Source organism: Rhinopithecus roxellana, chromosome 19 (assembly GCF_007565055.1).
Source record: "Rhinopithecus roxellana isolate Shanxi Qingling chromosome 19, ASM756505v1, whole genome shotgun sequence".
NCBI classification, from domain to species: Eukaryota; Metazoa; Chordata; class Mammalia; order Primates; family Cercopithecidae; genus Rhinopithecus; species Rhinopithecus roxellana.
In genome coordinates this window covers 77910028-77921613 of record NC_044567.1, presented here as the reverse complement: position 1 = coordinate 77921613, position 11586 = coordinate 77910028, and the positions used below count along the sequence as shown (strand labels likewise).

The 11586-nt window shown below is 43.1% G+C and overlaps 1 protein-coding gene and 1 non-coding gene across 8 annotated transcripts in view; one reads left to right on the top strand and one right to left on the bottom strand.

The window, feature by feature from the left end:
• Nucleotides 1-3511: 3511 nt before the first annotated feature.
• Nucleotides 3512-11586, bottom strand: part of CEP95 (centrosomal protein 95) — a 30063-nt gene continuing 21988 nt past the window's right edge. For all 7 annotated transcript variants that reach the window (XM_010380001.2, XM_030923956.1, XM_030923958.1 and 4 more), the window contains 8 exons: nt 10336-10428; nt 9032-9164; nt 8063-8232; nt 7878-7952; nt 6353-6505; nt 4705-4851; nt 4343-4414; nt 3512-3851 (listed from right to left, as the gene is read on the bottom strand). In XM_010380001.2, the coding sequence (XP_010378303.1) occupies nt 3675-3851; nt 4343-4414; nt 4705-4851; nt 6353-6505; nt 7878-7952; nt 8063-8232; nt 9032-9164; nt 10336-10428 (1020 nt within the window). In that variant the 3' untranslated portion in view covers nt 3512-3674. The remainder of the gene's footprint in view (nt 3852-4342; nt 4415-4704; nt 4852-6352; nt 6506-7877; nt 7953-8062; nt 8233-9031; nt 9165-10335; nt 10429-11586) is intronic.
• On the top strand, nt 10484-10557 carry TRNAT-AGU. Its single transcript has one exon. It is a non-coding gene; the product is annotated as a tRNA-Thr (tRNA).

Here is an 11586-nt window from a genome sequence, read left to right as displayed (position 1 = left end):
TTACTGTGCTCCTACTATGTGCCACACTCTGTACTAGCTGATAGCCATAAAGCTTTGCATGGTGGTTAGAAAATGAACTTCCAAAGTAATGCTTCTAGCCTGTGTCTCACTGTAGACTAAGTTCAAACTTAAGCGTTCAAAACTCAGTTTATGTACAGCAAAGCAGTCAGTCAGGATGGGAGCACATGAATCAATACCCCACCTCAGCCAGGCCCTGAATCCCAGACTTGGGTATTTGTTTGTGGTCTCACTGTGTTGCCCAGGCTGGAGTGCAGTAGCTATTTCACTGGCAGTCATGGTGCACTGTAGCATCAAACTACTGATCAGTCTCTAAGTAGCTGGGACTACAGATGGGCACCACCATGCCATGGTGCAGTCTATGGGATGGGCGGGGGAACCTAAGACGTTTCTCCTGCCCAGTTAAGTATTCTTAATGCTTTTTTTTTTTTTTTTGTAAGAGTCTTGCTCCGTTGCCCAGGCTGGAGTGCAGTGGTACAACAGATCACTGCAATCTCCACCACCAGGTTCAAGCAATTCTTGTGCCTCAGCCTCCCAAGTAGCTGGGATTACAGGGGGTGCACCACCATGCCCGAGTAATTTTTGTATTTTTAGTAGAGATGGGGTTTCACTATGTTGGCCAGGCTGGGCTTTTCATTAACTGTAAATATTGTCTGGTTAGTCCCTTATGATAGATGAGGCATTTAGTTCTAATACGAAGCACCTCACTCTGTAACCCCCCACAGGACTTTACAAATGCACGATTGTGATGAACCTTTCCTGGGCTGCTCCAGGCTGACTGGCTTGATGCACACGATCCACAGCACTTGAATCGCACCGTCCTCTGCTTGTTAAGCTAGTCTGGTGAAGTGATCTTTATTTGCTTTTGATTTTTCAAAAATATGTTGTCTCCTATTTTCTGACCTTTGCTGAGCAATCCTATTCCTTCCCTGACCAATTCTCTCATAAATTCTTTTTTTTTTTTTTTTGGTTATTCCTAGTTACTTTTTAGCTTGGTAAAGAGCACCAGTTCCCACCAATCAATCACCAGAACTAGCAACTTAATCTTCCTAAAATATTTAACATTAAAAAAAAAAGTGTAATAAAAGCATTGTTAGGCTTGTGCTAACACATCTAATGGTATTAGATAATCTACCGCTCAGAGTCACACCTGCTATGCTTCTGGATCTTTTCTGGGTGCTATGCTTCTAGATCTTTCCTATATTGTATTTATATTATATTGCATCATATGTATAATACCCGCTCACACCGTGGTTTTTTCTATAAAACTGCGTATTTTGTAGTCTAAAATTTTTTTACTCAGTATTTTATGGCTATCTAGATCTACTTTATCCTCTAACACTTTTTAGAACTTATGTTCGAGCTCTTGCATATCTAGCCTTATTGTGGGGAAAAGAGAGATCAGACTGTTACTATGTCTATGTAGAAAGAAGTAGACATGAGACTCCATTTTGTTCTGTACTAAATTCTTCTGCTTTGAGATGCTGTTAATCTGTAACCCTAGCCCCAACCCTGTGCTTGCAGAGACATGTGCTGTGTTGACTCAAGGTTTAATAGACTTAGGGCTGTGCAAGATGTGCTTTGTTAAAAAAAAGTGCTTGAAGGCAGTATGCTTGGTAAAAGTCATCACCATTCTCTAATCTCGAGTACCCAGGGACACAATGCACTGCGGAAGGCAGCAGGGACCACTGCCTAGGAAAGCCAGGTATTGTCCAAGATTTCTCCCCAGTGATAGCCTGAGATATGGCCTCGTAGGAAGGGAAAGACCTGACCGTCCCCCAGCCCGACACCCGTAAAGGGTCTGTGCTGAGGATTAGTAAAAGGGGAAGGCCTCTTTGCAGTTGAGATTAAGAGGAAGGCCTCTGTCTCTTGCTCGTCCCTGGGAATGGAATGTCTCGGTGTAAAACGCAATCGTATGTTCTATTTACTGATAGGAGAAAACTGCCTCATGGCTGGAGGTGATTCATGCTGGCGGCAATACTGCTCCTTAATGCACCCAGATGTTTGTGTAAAGTCAAACATAAATCTGGCCTATGTGCACATTAAGGCACAGCACCTTTCCTTTAATTTATGACAGAGATCTTTGCTCACAATTTCCCGCTGACCCTCTCCCCACCATTACCCTATAGTCCTGCCACATCCCCCTCTCCGAGATGGTAGAGATAGTGATCAATAGTGAGGGAACTCAGAGACCAGTGCCAGCGCGGGTCCTCCATATGCTGAGCGCTGCTTTGTCTCTGGGTCTTCTTTCTTTTCCCAGTCTCTCATCCCACCTGACTAGAAAAGCCCACAGGTGCGGAGGGGGCAGGCCACCCCTTCACCTCATCTTGTGCATTTCCTGTCCTTTCCATTCACCTGTGCTTGCTGAATTGTCACAACCCATCACAGGTGTCCGCATGTCACTTACCATGCTCCAAACACTCCCAGTCCATTAAGCCTTTCCCCGCTGGAAGCTCTCGCCTGCCTGGTGGCCCACCCTTCTGCCAGTTTCCATTCCAAGAGCTCAGCACTTAGAACCACAGCAGTTGATCAGATGTCTTTTCTCTCTAGGTCAGGTTTCACTGCTTCATGCCTCCTGGCCTCTCATCACACATACACTCATCCCCACAGCACACACTTATGCTCTAATGGAAGCCTCTCTCTGCCACTCCTGAGCTTCCATCCAAGTCTCCATATCCTCAACTGCTCTGAAGCATCCTCTAGCTTAAGTGTAGCTTTTCCTGTCCATTGAAAACACCATCCCCAAGTGGTTTTTTTTTTTTCCTCATATTTCTCCATATCAGAGATGAGGCTGGTACACTCTTGCCCACTTAAAGCCCATCATGCCTTCTTCCCACCTGCAGTCACTAATGCATCTTTGAATGACAGCCTGGCTTTCCACCCTTTATCTCTTCTCACTGCTATCTTCTGCCAACAGAAACCATAATGCATTTTATTTTTTATTTTTTTGAGAAAGAGTTTCACTTTTGTTGCCCAGGCTGGAGTGCAGTGGTGCGATCTCGGCTCACTGCAACCTCCACCTCCCAAGTTCAAGCAATTCTCGTGCCTCAGCTGGTTGCCACCATGCCTAGCTAATTTTTGTACTTTTAGTACAGACGGCGTTTCACCATGCTGGCCAGGCTGGTCTCGAACTCCTGACCTCAAGTGATCCATCTGCCTCAGCCTCCCAAAGTGCTGGGATTATAGGCGTGAGCCACTGCGCCCAACTGCCACAATGCATATTCCCTCATCTTCCAGTCACGTTATGAAAAGTCTACACGTACATGGTACTGTCAAGGTTCTCCAAGGCCCACCTCTGATAACCACCCACCTTTCTTCTCTAATGTATGTATTTTTTTGTCCTCAAGTGCTAATTCTTAATTATTTTTGTTTACTTAAAGCAACAAACTTCAGGAGCTGGCTGCTCAAACAAGGCTTGTTAATTGCTTTAGCACAAATACGACTAATGAAGATCCCCCCCTTTTCAGATGTTAGGTCATAAATTCAAAAGCAATAAACCTTTAGAAAACAATTTTTATTTTAAAATTCATAAAGAGTACTGGAAATATAGGTAAAGCATTTGAAAATGACTTTTCTGGCTTATCTGTTTACTGGCTCAATTCTAGCTCTGTCCTGGTAAAGGCCTCCAGAACCTTCACCTATTATCAAGTCTGGCCTCACAGGGAGGGACTTTTACTGTACTGAAAGGAAGCCAGCTGAAGCCGAGATCTGAAGCGCTCAGCTTCCAGTTCCCGGAAGAAAACATCATCATCATTCTGTGTTATCATGTCCTGCAGCTGCTGAATTTCCTTCTCCATCTTAGATCTCAGCTCCCTCTTCACCTTATGTAATGTCTGAAAAAAGAAGGCATGTCATCCTGCTGTTCACAGCATTTATCCAGGCCCTCATCTATTGTTCCCTCTCCATCTTCCAGCTAATCAAACTCCAAAACTTTTAATAATCTAGCAGCAGCTCTTACAGAGACCTAACTACAGTTAAAATCAGGATAAAAATGTCTTGGGTCATAGATGGATTGCCTTATTAGTCTTCTCTCCATTCCCTTTACGTTTGTTTTCTACTTCCTAAAAATGTAAATAAACTAAATGTAAATAAAATGTAAATAAATGTCACTTAATGATGGAGATTATGTTCCAAGAAATGCATCAAGTGTTTTGTTATTGTGCAAAATGTCAGCGTACTTACACAAACCCAGATGGTACAGTCTACTGCACACCGGGGCTATATGGTATAGCCTATTGCCCCAACCACCAATGTACGAGGTCCCTTGCTGAAGGAAACGTTGCCATGCAGTGCGTGACTTTGCTTCTATCTTGTTAATTATTACCTGGGCCTGAGATTTCTCTCTGGCTTTAAGTTCTTGATGTTCCTGTGATATGGCTTCTGCCAGCAATGAAAACTGTTTATAGGAAGAAAAAAACAAATATTTAATGTTTGTAGTCCAAATGTAACATTTCTTAATGTTCATAGGCTTAAAATAATTTTAATGGAAATAGGGCAATATACTGTACTATGGTCAAATATTATTTGATCTTAAATTTCAGTCTTGAAAATGGGGTCCTCTAATCTGTAGAGTGCAAACTTTAGTTAACACAAGGAGGTTTACTGTCAACAGACTAAGCAAGTTTTGCCACAAGGGCAAGCGGTCAGGACTAAGCACAACAGCGTAACCAAGTGCCAGGAGCCCACCTGGTCCTTATAGTAGTTCTCCATGGAGTCCAGTTCATCCTGGTGGCGTCTCTTTTGTTCATCTCGCTTTTCTTTGGCATAGTTTCTTAGGTCTCGTAATCTCTGCTTTTGAATGTTTAAACCTTCTTCAAACAGTTTCTTAAATATCTGTCATTTAATCGTAAAAATAAAGTCATTGAGGAATATAATCATTTTGGCCAACTAGAGGTATATACTGATTGTATTTCACAAAGGTTTTTTTTTGAAATACTAGTTTTATTCAGATATTTTGACATACCATAAAATTTACCTCCTTTTTTTTTTTTGAGACAGGTTATCGCTCTATCACCCAGGCTGGAGTGTAGTGATGCAGTCAACAGCTCACTGCAGCCTTGACCTCCCAGGCTCAAGCAATTCTCCCACCTTGGCTCCCTGAGTAGCTCGGACTACAGGCATGTGCCGCCACGCCTGGCTACATTTTTAATTTTTTGGAGACATGAGGTCTCACTATGTTGCCCAGGCTGGTCCCAAGCAATCCTTGCACCTTAGCTTCCCAAAGTGCTGGGATTACAGGCGTGAGCCACTGAGCCCAGCCTTATCATTTTAAAGTAAGTAACTCAGTATGCCTTATTATACTTAGTTGTGCAGCCATCACCACTACAGAACATTGTTATCACCCCAAAAAGAAACCCTATACTGATTAGTGCTCATTCCCCCTGTCCTATCCTTAGCGCTTGACAGTCACCAGTCTGTCTACTTTCTATCTCCATGGATTTGCATATTCTGGACACTTCCTAAAAATGGAATCATGTAATTCGTGGCCTTTCATATTTGGTTTCTTTCACTCCATGAAAGAAATGTTTTCAAGGTTCATCTATACTGCAGTATATATGAATTCTTCATTCATTTTTATTGCCAAGTAACATCCTACTGTATGAATAATGCGCACTGTTTCTCCAATTCGTTAACTGACGGACACTTTGGGTTGTTTCTCCTTTTAGGCTACTACAAGTAAAGCTATGAACATTTGTGTTTTTTTGTGTGATTACATAGCTAGGGGTGAAATTGCTGGGTCCTAGGGTAGCTCTATATGACCTTTCGGTAACCTTCTGAAGAACTGCTAGATTGTTCTCCAAAGCAGCTGCACCATTTTACATTTTACCAAGGCAGTTAACTACAATTACTAAACTATTTTACAGATGAAATTTCTTGCTAGCTTGGGATCTCAAAAGGTTAATCATTTCAGCCTGATAAGGATGACATAGCAAATACCTTGTGGAAAACCTCTCACAGTACAGCTGTTTCGACACTATCCCTGATTTTATGTGGAATACAAGGTCATGTTATCACACCTTAAATTCCTGTCTCTCACAACATGTTCCCAAACATCTAAAGTAGTTTTACTGGAGACGTACCTATTATGTGTAAGAGGCAGGGAAGAAGTAAGACTTCACATTAAGATGAGAGACACAGGGACTGAGAATGGACGGGAATGCACAATGGAGTAAGAAAATGAAGTGTGGCCAAGCAGAACTCAGGGCCAGCACTACAGGACTTCCATTTAGATTTCGGATTCAAATTTGGACAAGAGTCACGAACAAAGGTGGTGGTCCTGAAAGGTAACAAAGTTCACCTTCTTAACAGGGCTGGACAGAAAAGCCAGACTTACCATTTCTTCCCGGGTCCTCATTCTCATCATTTTTGCATGCAACTGAACTCTATAATCATCATAATATTTTCGAGCACGAACGATTTGCTGTCGATTTTCTTTTATCTTTGATTGGGTCAACCTTTGCCTACGAATGCAGTCCTTGAAGTCTTGCTAAGAAAGGGAAAGAGGAGGGAAGAGAAGGGTAAGGACAAGAGGAATGCAGACTCCAGTGTTCTCATCTGCCCCAGTCCCCATCACAATGTCTTCAGGCAGTATGCCAGCTGTGGGGGGCCAGTGGCCCCAGAAGCCCTTCAGCCTTTGGCAGCTTCATCACTTCAATCTGAAGAGCAGCTCCAATAACCCCCCACCGCAGCAGAGGGCAGCAGTGATCCTGGACACTCCTGTGGAACTGAGGGCTCACTTCCCATGCCACCAGGAGGCTGCTAACAAGGCTGGCCCATATGCCAGCTCACAAGGAGTAGGAAAATGGCACATCCAGACTTTCAAGCAGAGCCTGAGCTGCCAGGAGTATTTAGGCAAAAACTAAGGAAATTAGACAAAATCTGACAAAGGAGTGAAGATGAAATGGGGTCACCTACAGACACTTATGTAGGTGTTTCAGATATTAGTGTTTTCCCCCCCATAGGAAAGTACCATCTGCAGTTCCTGAGATCTTTCTGGAACTGTTTAGTATTATAGTTCTCATAGCTTATCTCTACTCCACACTCAGGCAAAGATTTTCAAATCTCTTCCTTTGGCAGATTGTTTCTGACCTCCATCCTCTCCCTTCATAATTCTCTAAGTACAATTCCTCATCAAAATTGTAACGGAGGCTGATAAATCCCAGAGCTCTCTACTTGGGACCTGAGGAGGATAGGAGACGGCAAACAGCACTAAGTTCAGCCACTTGGCACCTAGACGGGTCCATGGAGGTCCACAGACAGAACTGGATTAAAATCTCAGCTGTGTCCCTTGCTTATCAGTGAGACCCAGGGCAAGTTACTTAATATCTCAAAGCTTCAGGGTTTTCATTTCACAGAAAACATCTCTAATAGATTACTATAAAGACTAACTGCAACTGTGTACATAAAGTACCTAGCTCTTCCCCTGCCCGTTCTGGGTTTGTTTTATTGTTGTTGAGACAGGGTCTCACTTTGGCACCCAGGCTGGAGTGCAGTGGCAAGATCACAGCTCACTGCAGCCTTGCCCTCCCACGCTTCCCACTTCTGCCTCCCAAGTAGCTGGGACCACAGGCAAATGCCACCACACCAGGCTGATTTTTTCCACACCCATATATATATTTTTTAAGACAGGGTCCCACTATGTTGCTGAGGCTGGTCTCAAGTGATCCTCTCACCTCAGCCTCCCAAAGTGCTGGGATTATAGGCATGGGCTATCAATTTTGGTTAAAGACCTAAGCAACACTTCCACATGCAGGTGTTAAGAGGTGAAGGGTCTGTGGGACTGTTGCCCAGCTAGCACAGATAAAGGGAATGAATATAACAAATTCAAAATTATAATACCCAACTTGCTCTTGACATACCAGTCTCTTGTTATGTTCATACTCTTTCCTGACAAGGGTAGTAAGGAGGTCATGCCTTCTTAGGGCTTCTTCTATCTTGAAGGGGGACACAAAATCAAGTAGGTTAATAATGCTGTTCACTCAATTCTCAAGGATAAGCTCTTCTCTCATTTAAATTCCTATGCTTAAGACTGACAGTAACTTACTTCATCTTGCAGTTTCTTCTTTGATCGATTTTCTCTACATGCCTCTTTCTTAAGCTGTTCAACCTGTGCAATTTGCTGTTTCCACATTTTGCTTAGTGTTGGGCCAGAAACATAGAGAAATGGAAACTGCTCCAGCATAAGGGGCAGGAGACTGTGTTCACTTACTTTCACTGCAAGGTAAAAGAAGATGTTCTTAATCTGAGACTTGTGGACAAGAACTCATCCAACATCCCTGGTAGATCAAAGCTTATGTAAGTGATATGGTTTTGATTCTGTAAAGAACAATTCTAAATGTACTTATAATTGCATTCCTCCTCTGATTGGAGTAAGCCAACTACTGATAAGGATAAAAATAAGTTCTGACTGATGCCATGCTGGTCCTGGGAAGTCCATCCTAATTGCTCAGCTGCTTCAGTGCCTGCAGGTAGATTCTCTATGTATGGCAAAATAGAAGACTCCTCAACCCTCCTGGTAGGCAAGTGCTTAGAAGAAAAGTTTCTGGTCTAAAGGATATAGTAGGAGGGCCAGCAATCTTTGGGGTATAACAGGAAGCCTGGCATTCCTCATGGCTTTGTTTCCTTGTAAGAAGACTCTACACTCACTGGCACTGTCAATATACAGGAGGTGGACAGGCCATCTGCTTGCCTTGGAGCATCCCCTTCATTCTACCAACTTCCCAGAAACAGACAAAAACGCATCCAAAGTGAGTAAGCACAGGAGTGAGGCTAATGGTGGCGCAGCAGGTGGCAGACCTGGCATTCCTTGGGTGCCAATATACAGGCCTCCCTAAGGTACTTCCTTATTGAAGAGTTTTAGCCCTCTGCAGAAAACCAGCCACAGGGCAATGGAAAAAAAAAACTTTCTTCAGCTAACTGGTGGATGTTAGCTTTCAGTGCTGTGTCCTTGGAATGCTGCACTCGCTTTCAAAGGCTGCCAGTTTTCCATAAAGTACAATTCTGTGGTTCTTACTTGGAACTGCTTTGTTTGGCTTTGGGAGGCCACCTCTTGGACGTTGAGTTGTGGTTTTTCTAGAGTAAATCTTCCAGGACTGACTACATTCTGGAGTTCCTTTACGAACAGCTTCTCCTCTGTATATTTTTTCCTTAGAAGCAGATACAAAACAATAAAAATAAAAGGTCTAATAGTTCTTTCATGCATCATCTTAAATATTACATATTGACAAAAATAGCTAACTACTCCCCAGCCAAACCACCTTACTTCAAATTTGTAAAATCTGGTTAATAATTCACTCACTCTAAACTAAAGGCATCTTTTGGCCTCTGGCATCCCTTGGAATTTGAAAAAGCACTGAATCTTTTTCAAGTTTCAGTCACCATAGTCCCACACCCTAAATACAACCACTATTAATCTTTTTTTTTTTTTAACCTATTAATGTTTCGATGTACTTCTCTTTTTCCACGTAGATTTAAAAAAATTCTCAAGCAACTATGCAGTATGCTTAGTTGTAACCATACTGTACTTTATATCCTGTTTTGTTCACTAGTATTTTAGCATAAGCATTTTCCCCATGATTTCATTTCGTTTCTGTAACCACTCTTTTGAAAGGCAATGAAAACTTCAGTTTTGGGTTTCTTTTTTTTTTTTTTTTTTTTTTGAGACGGAGTCTCGCTCTGTCGCCCGGGCTGGAGTGCAGTGGCCGGATCTCAGCTCACTGCAAGCTCCGCCTCCCGGGTTTACGCCATTCTCCTGCCTCAGCCTCCCGAGTAGCTGGGACTACAGGCGCCCGCCACCTCACCCGGCTAGTTTTTTGTATTTTTTAGTAGAGACGGGGTTTCACCATGTTAGCCAGGATGGTCTCGATCTTCTGACCTCGTGATCCGCCCGTCTCGGCCTCCCAAAGCGCTGGGATTACAGGCTTGAGCCACCGCGCCCGGCCAAAGTTTTGGGTTTCTTACAACCAGGTCTAGAGCAACTAGGATGTTCTGTCTTGTCTTACTCTTCTTTAATTTTGTCAGCCTAGACTAGTTTTTAAGCCCCTGAACTGCTAAGTCAAATACCCTTAAAAACTGATGGTAAGTTTTAAGTAGGGGAAAAAACGCTAGTTTTCTTTGGTACCACGTCTTGTCATATTTTAGCAACCTGAATGCCTTATTAAGAAGCAACAGTCCTGTATCATGACATGAAATCCTGCCTTTTCCTAAAGAGCTCATGATTAAGGCCCTGTTGGCCCCTTTTTCTTTTAAAAAGATCTTCTTTATGCTTCCCCCTCATCTGATCAAATGGCATTTATTACAGTGTAGACTTTTACCCACTGTTTCCTCCTCCTCCTCATGTATTCTTAGAGGTCCAATATTCTCTTGAACTTTATGTCTTCTTAGCTCCCTTTCAAATGCTTCAGTAAATGCCTATAGGGGAAAAGGTCATATGATAGTACAGTTATTAAAAACATATACAACGGGCAGTACCATGGCTTAGCTGGTTAAAGCACCCGTCTAGTAAACAGGAGATCCTGGGTTCGAATCCCAGCGGTGCCTCAACTGAGCATCCAAGCTTAGTCACATGCGGTGAGGCTGAGCCAGGTGGATCACCTGAGGTCGGGAGTTCGAGACCAGCCTGACCAACATGTAGAAACCCATCTCTACTAAAAATACAAAATTAGCTGGGCATGGTGGTGCATGCCTGTAATCTCAGCTACTCAGGAAGCTGAGGCAGGAGAATTGCTTGTATCCGGGAAGCAGAGGTTGAGGTAAGCCGAGATCAAGCCACTGCACTCCAGCCTGGGCAACAAGAGTAAAACTCCGCCTTGAGGAAAAAAAAAAATCCTGCCATCGCGCCCGGCTAATTTTTTTTTTGTATTTTTAGTAAAGGTGGGGTTTCACCGTGATCTCAATCTCCTGACCTTGTGATCCGCCCACCTTGGCCTCCCAAAGTGTTGGGATTACAGGCGTGAGCCACCGCGCCCGGCCGCTCATTCACTTTTTAAAAAATTCCTTTCAGACTCTGTATCACAAATGTATGGGTTTTTTTTGTTTTTTGAGGTAGAGTCTCACTCTCGCCCAGACTGGAGTCAGTGGCACAAACTCGGCTCACTGCAACTTCCACTTCCCAAGTTCAAGTGATTCTCCTGCTTCAGCCTCCCGAGTAGCTGGGACTACAGGCATGCACTGCCATGCCCGGCTAATTTTTGTATTTTTAGTAGAGATGGGGTTTCATCATGTTGGTTGGGCTGGTCTCAAACTCCCGACCTCAGGTGATCCACCTGTCTCAGCCTCCCTAAGTGCTGGGCCACTGCGCCCGGCTCACAAATCTACATTACTTTAACATATATAATTGGGACATAAAATGAAATTTTACATCATGCATTTTTTCTATTCTCAAGTTTTTGCAATTATTTTGATACTCTCCTGAGTGGAAGTTACATGCTGAGTTACAAATGAGTGTGAGACGTCTGAATTAGTTTTAGTTTTTCACCATTATAAATCCTACTGCATTATAAAACCTACTACTGTAAACAACTTAAGTGTTCTAAATCCATGCTACATTTCAAAATCCACATTCCACAG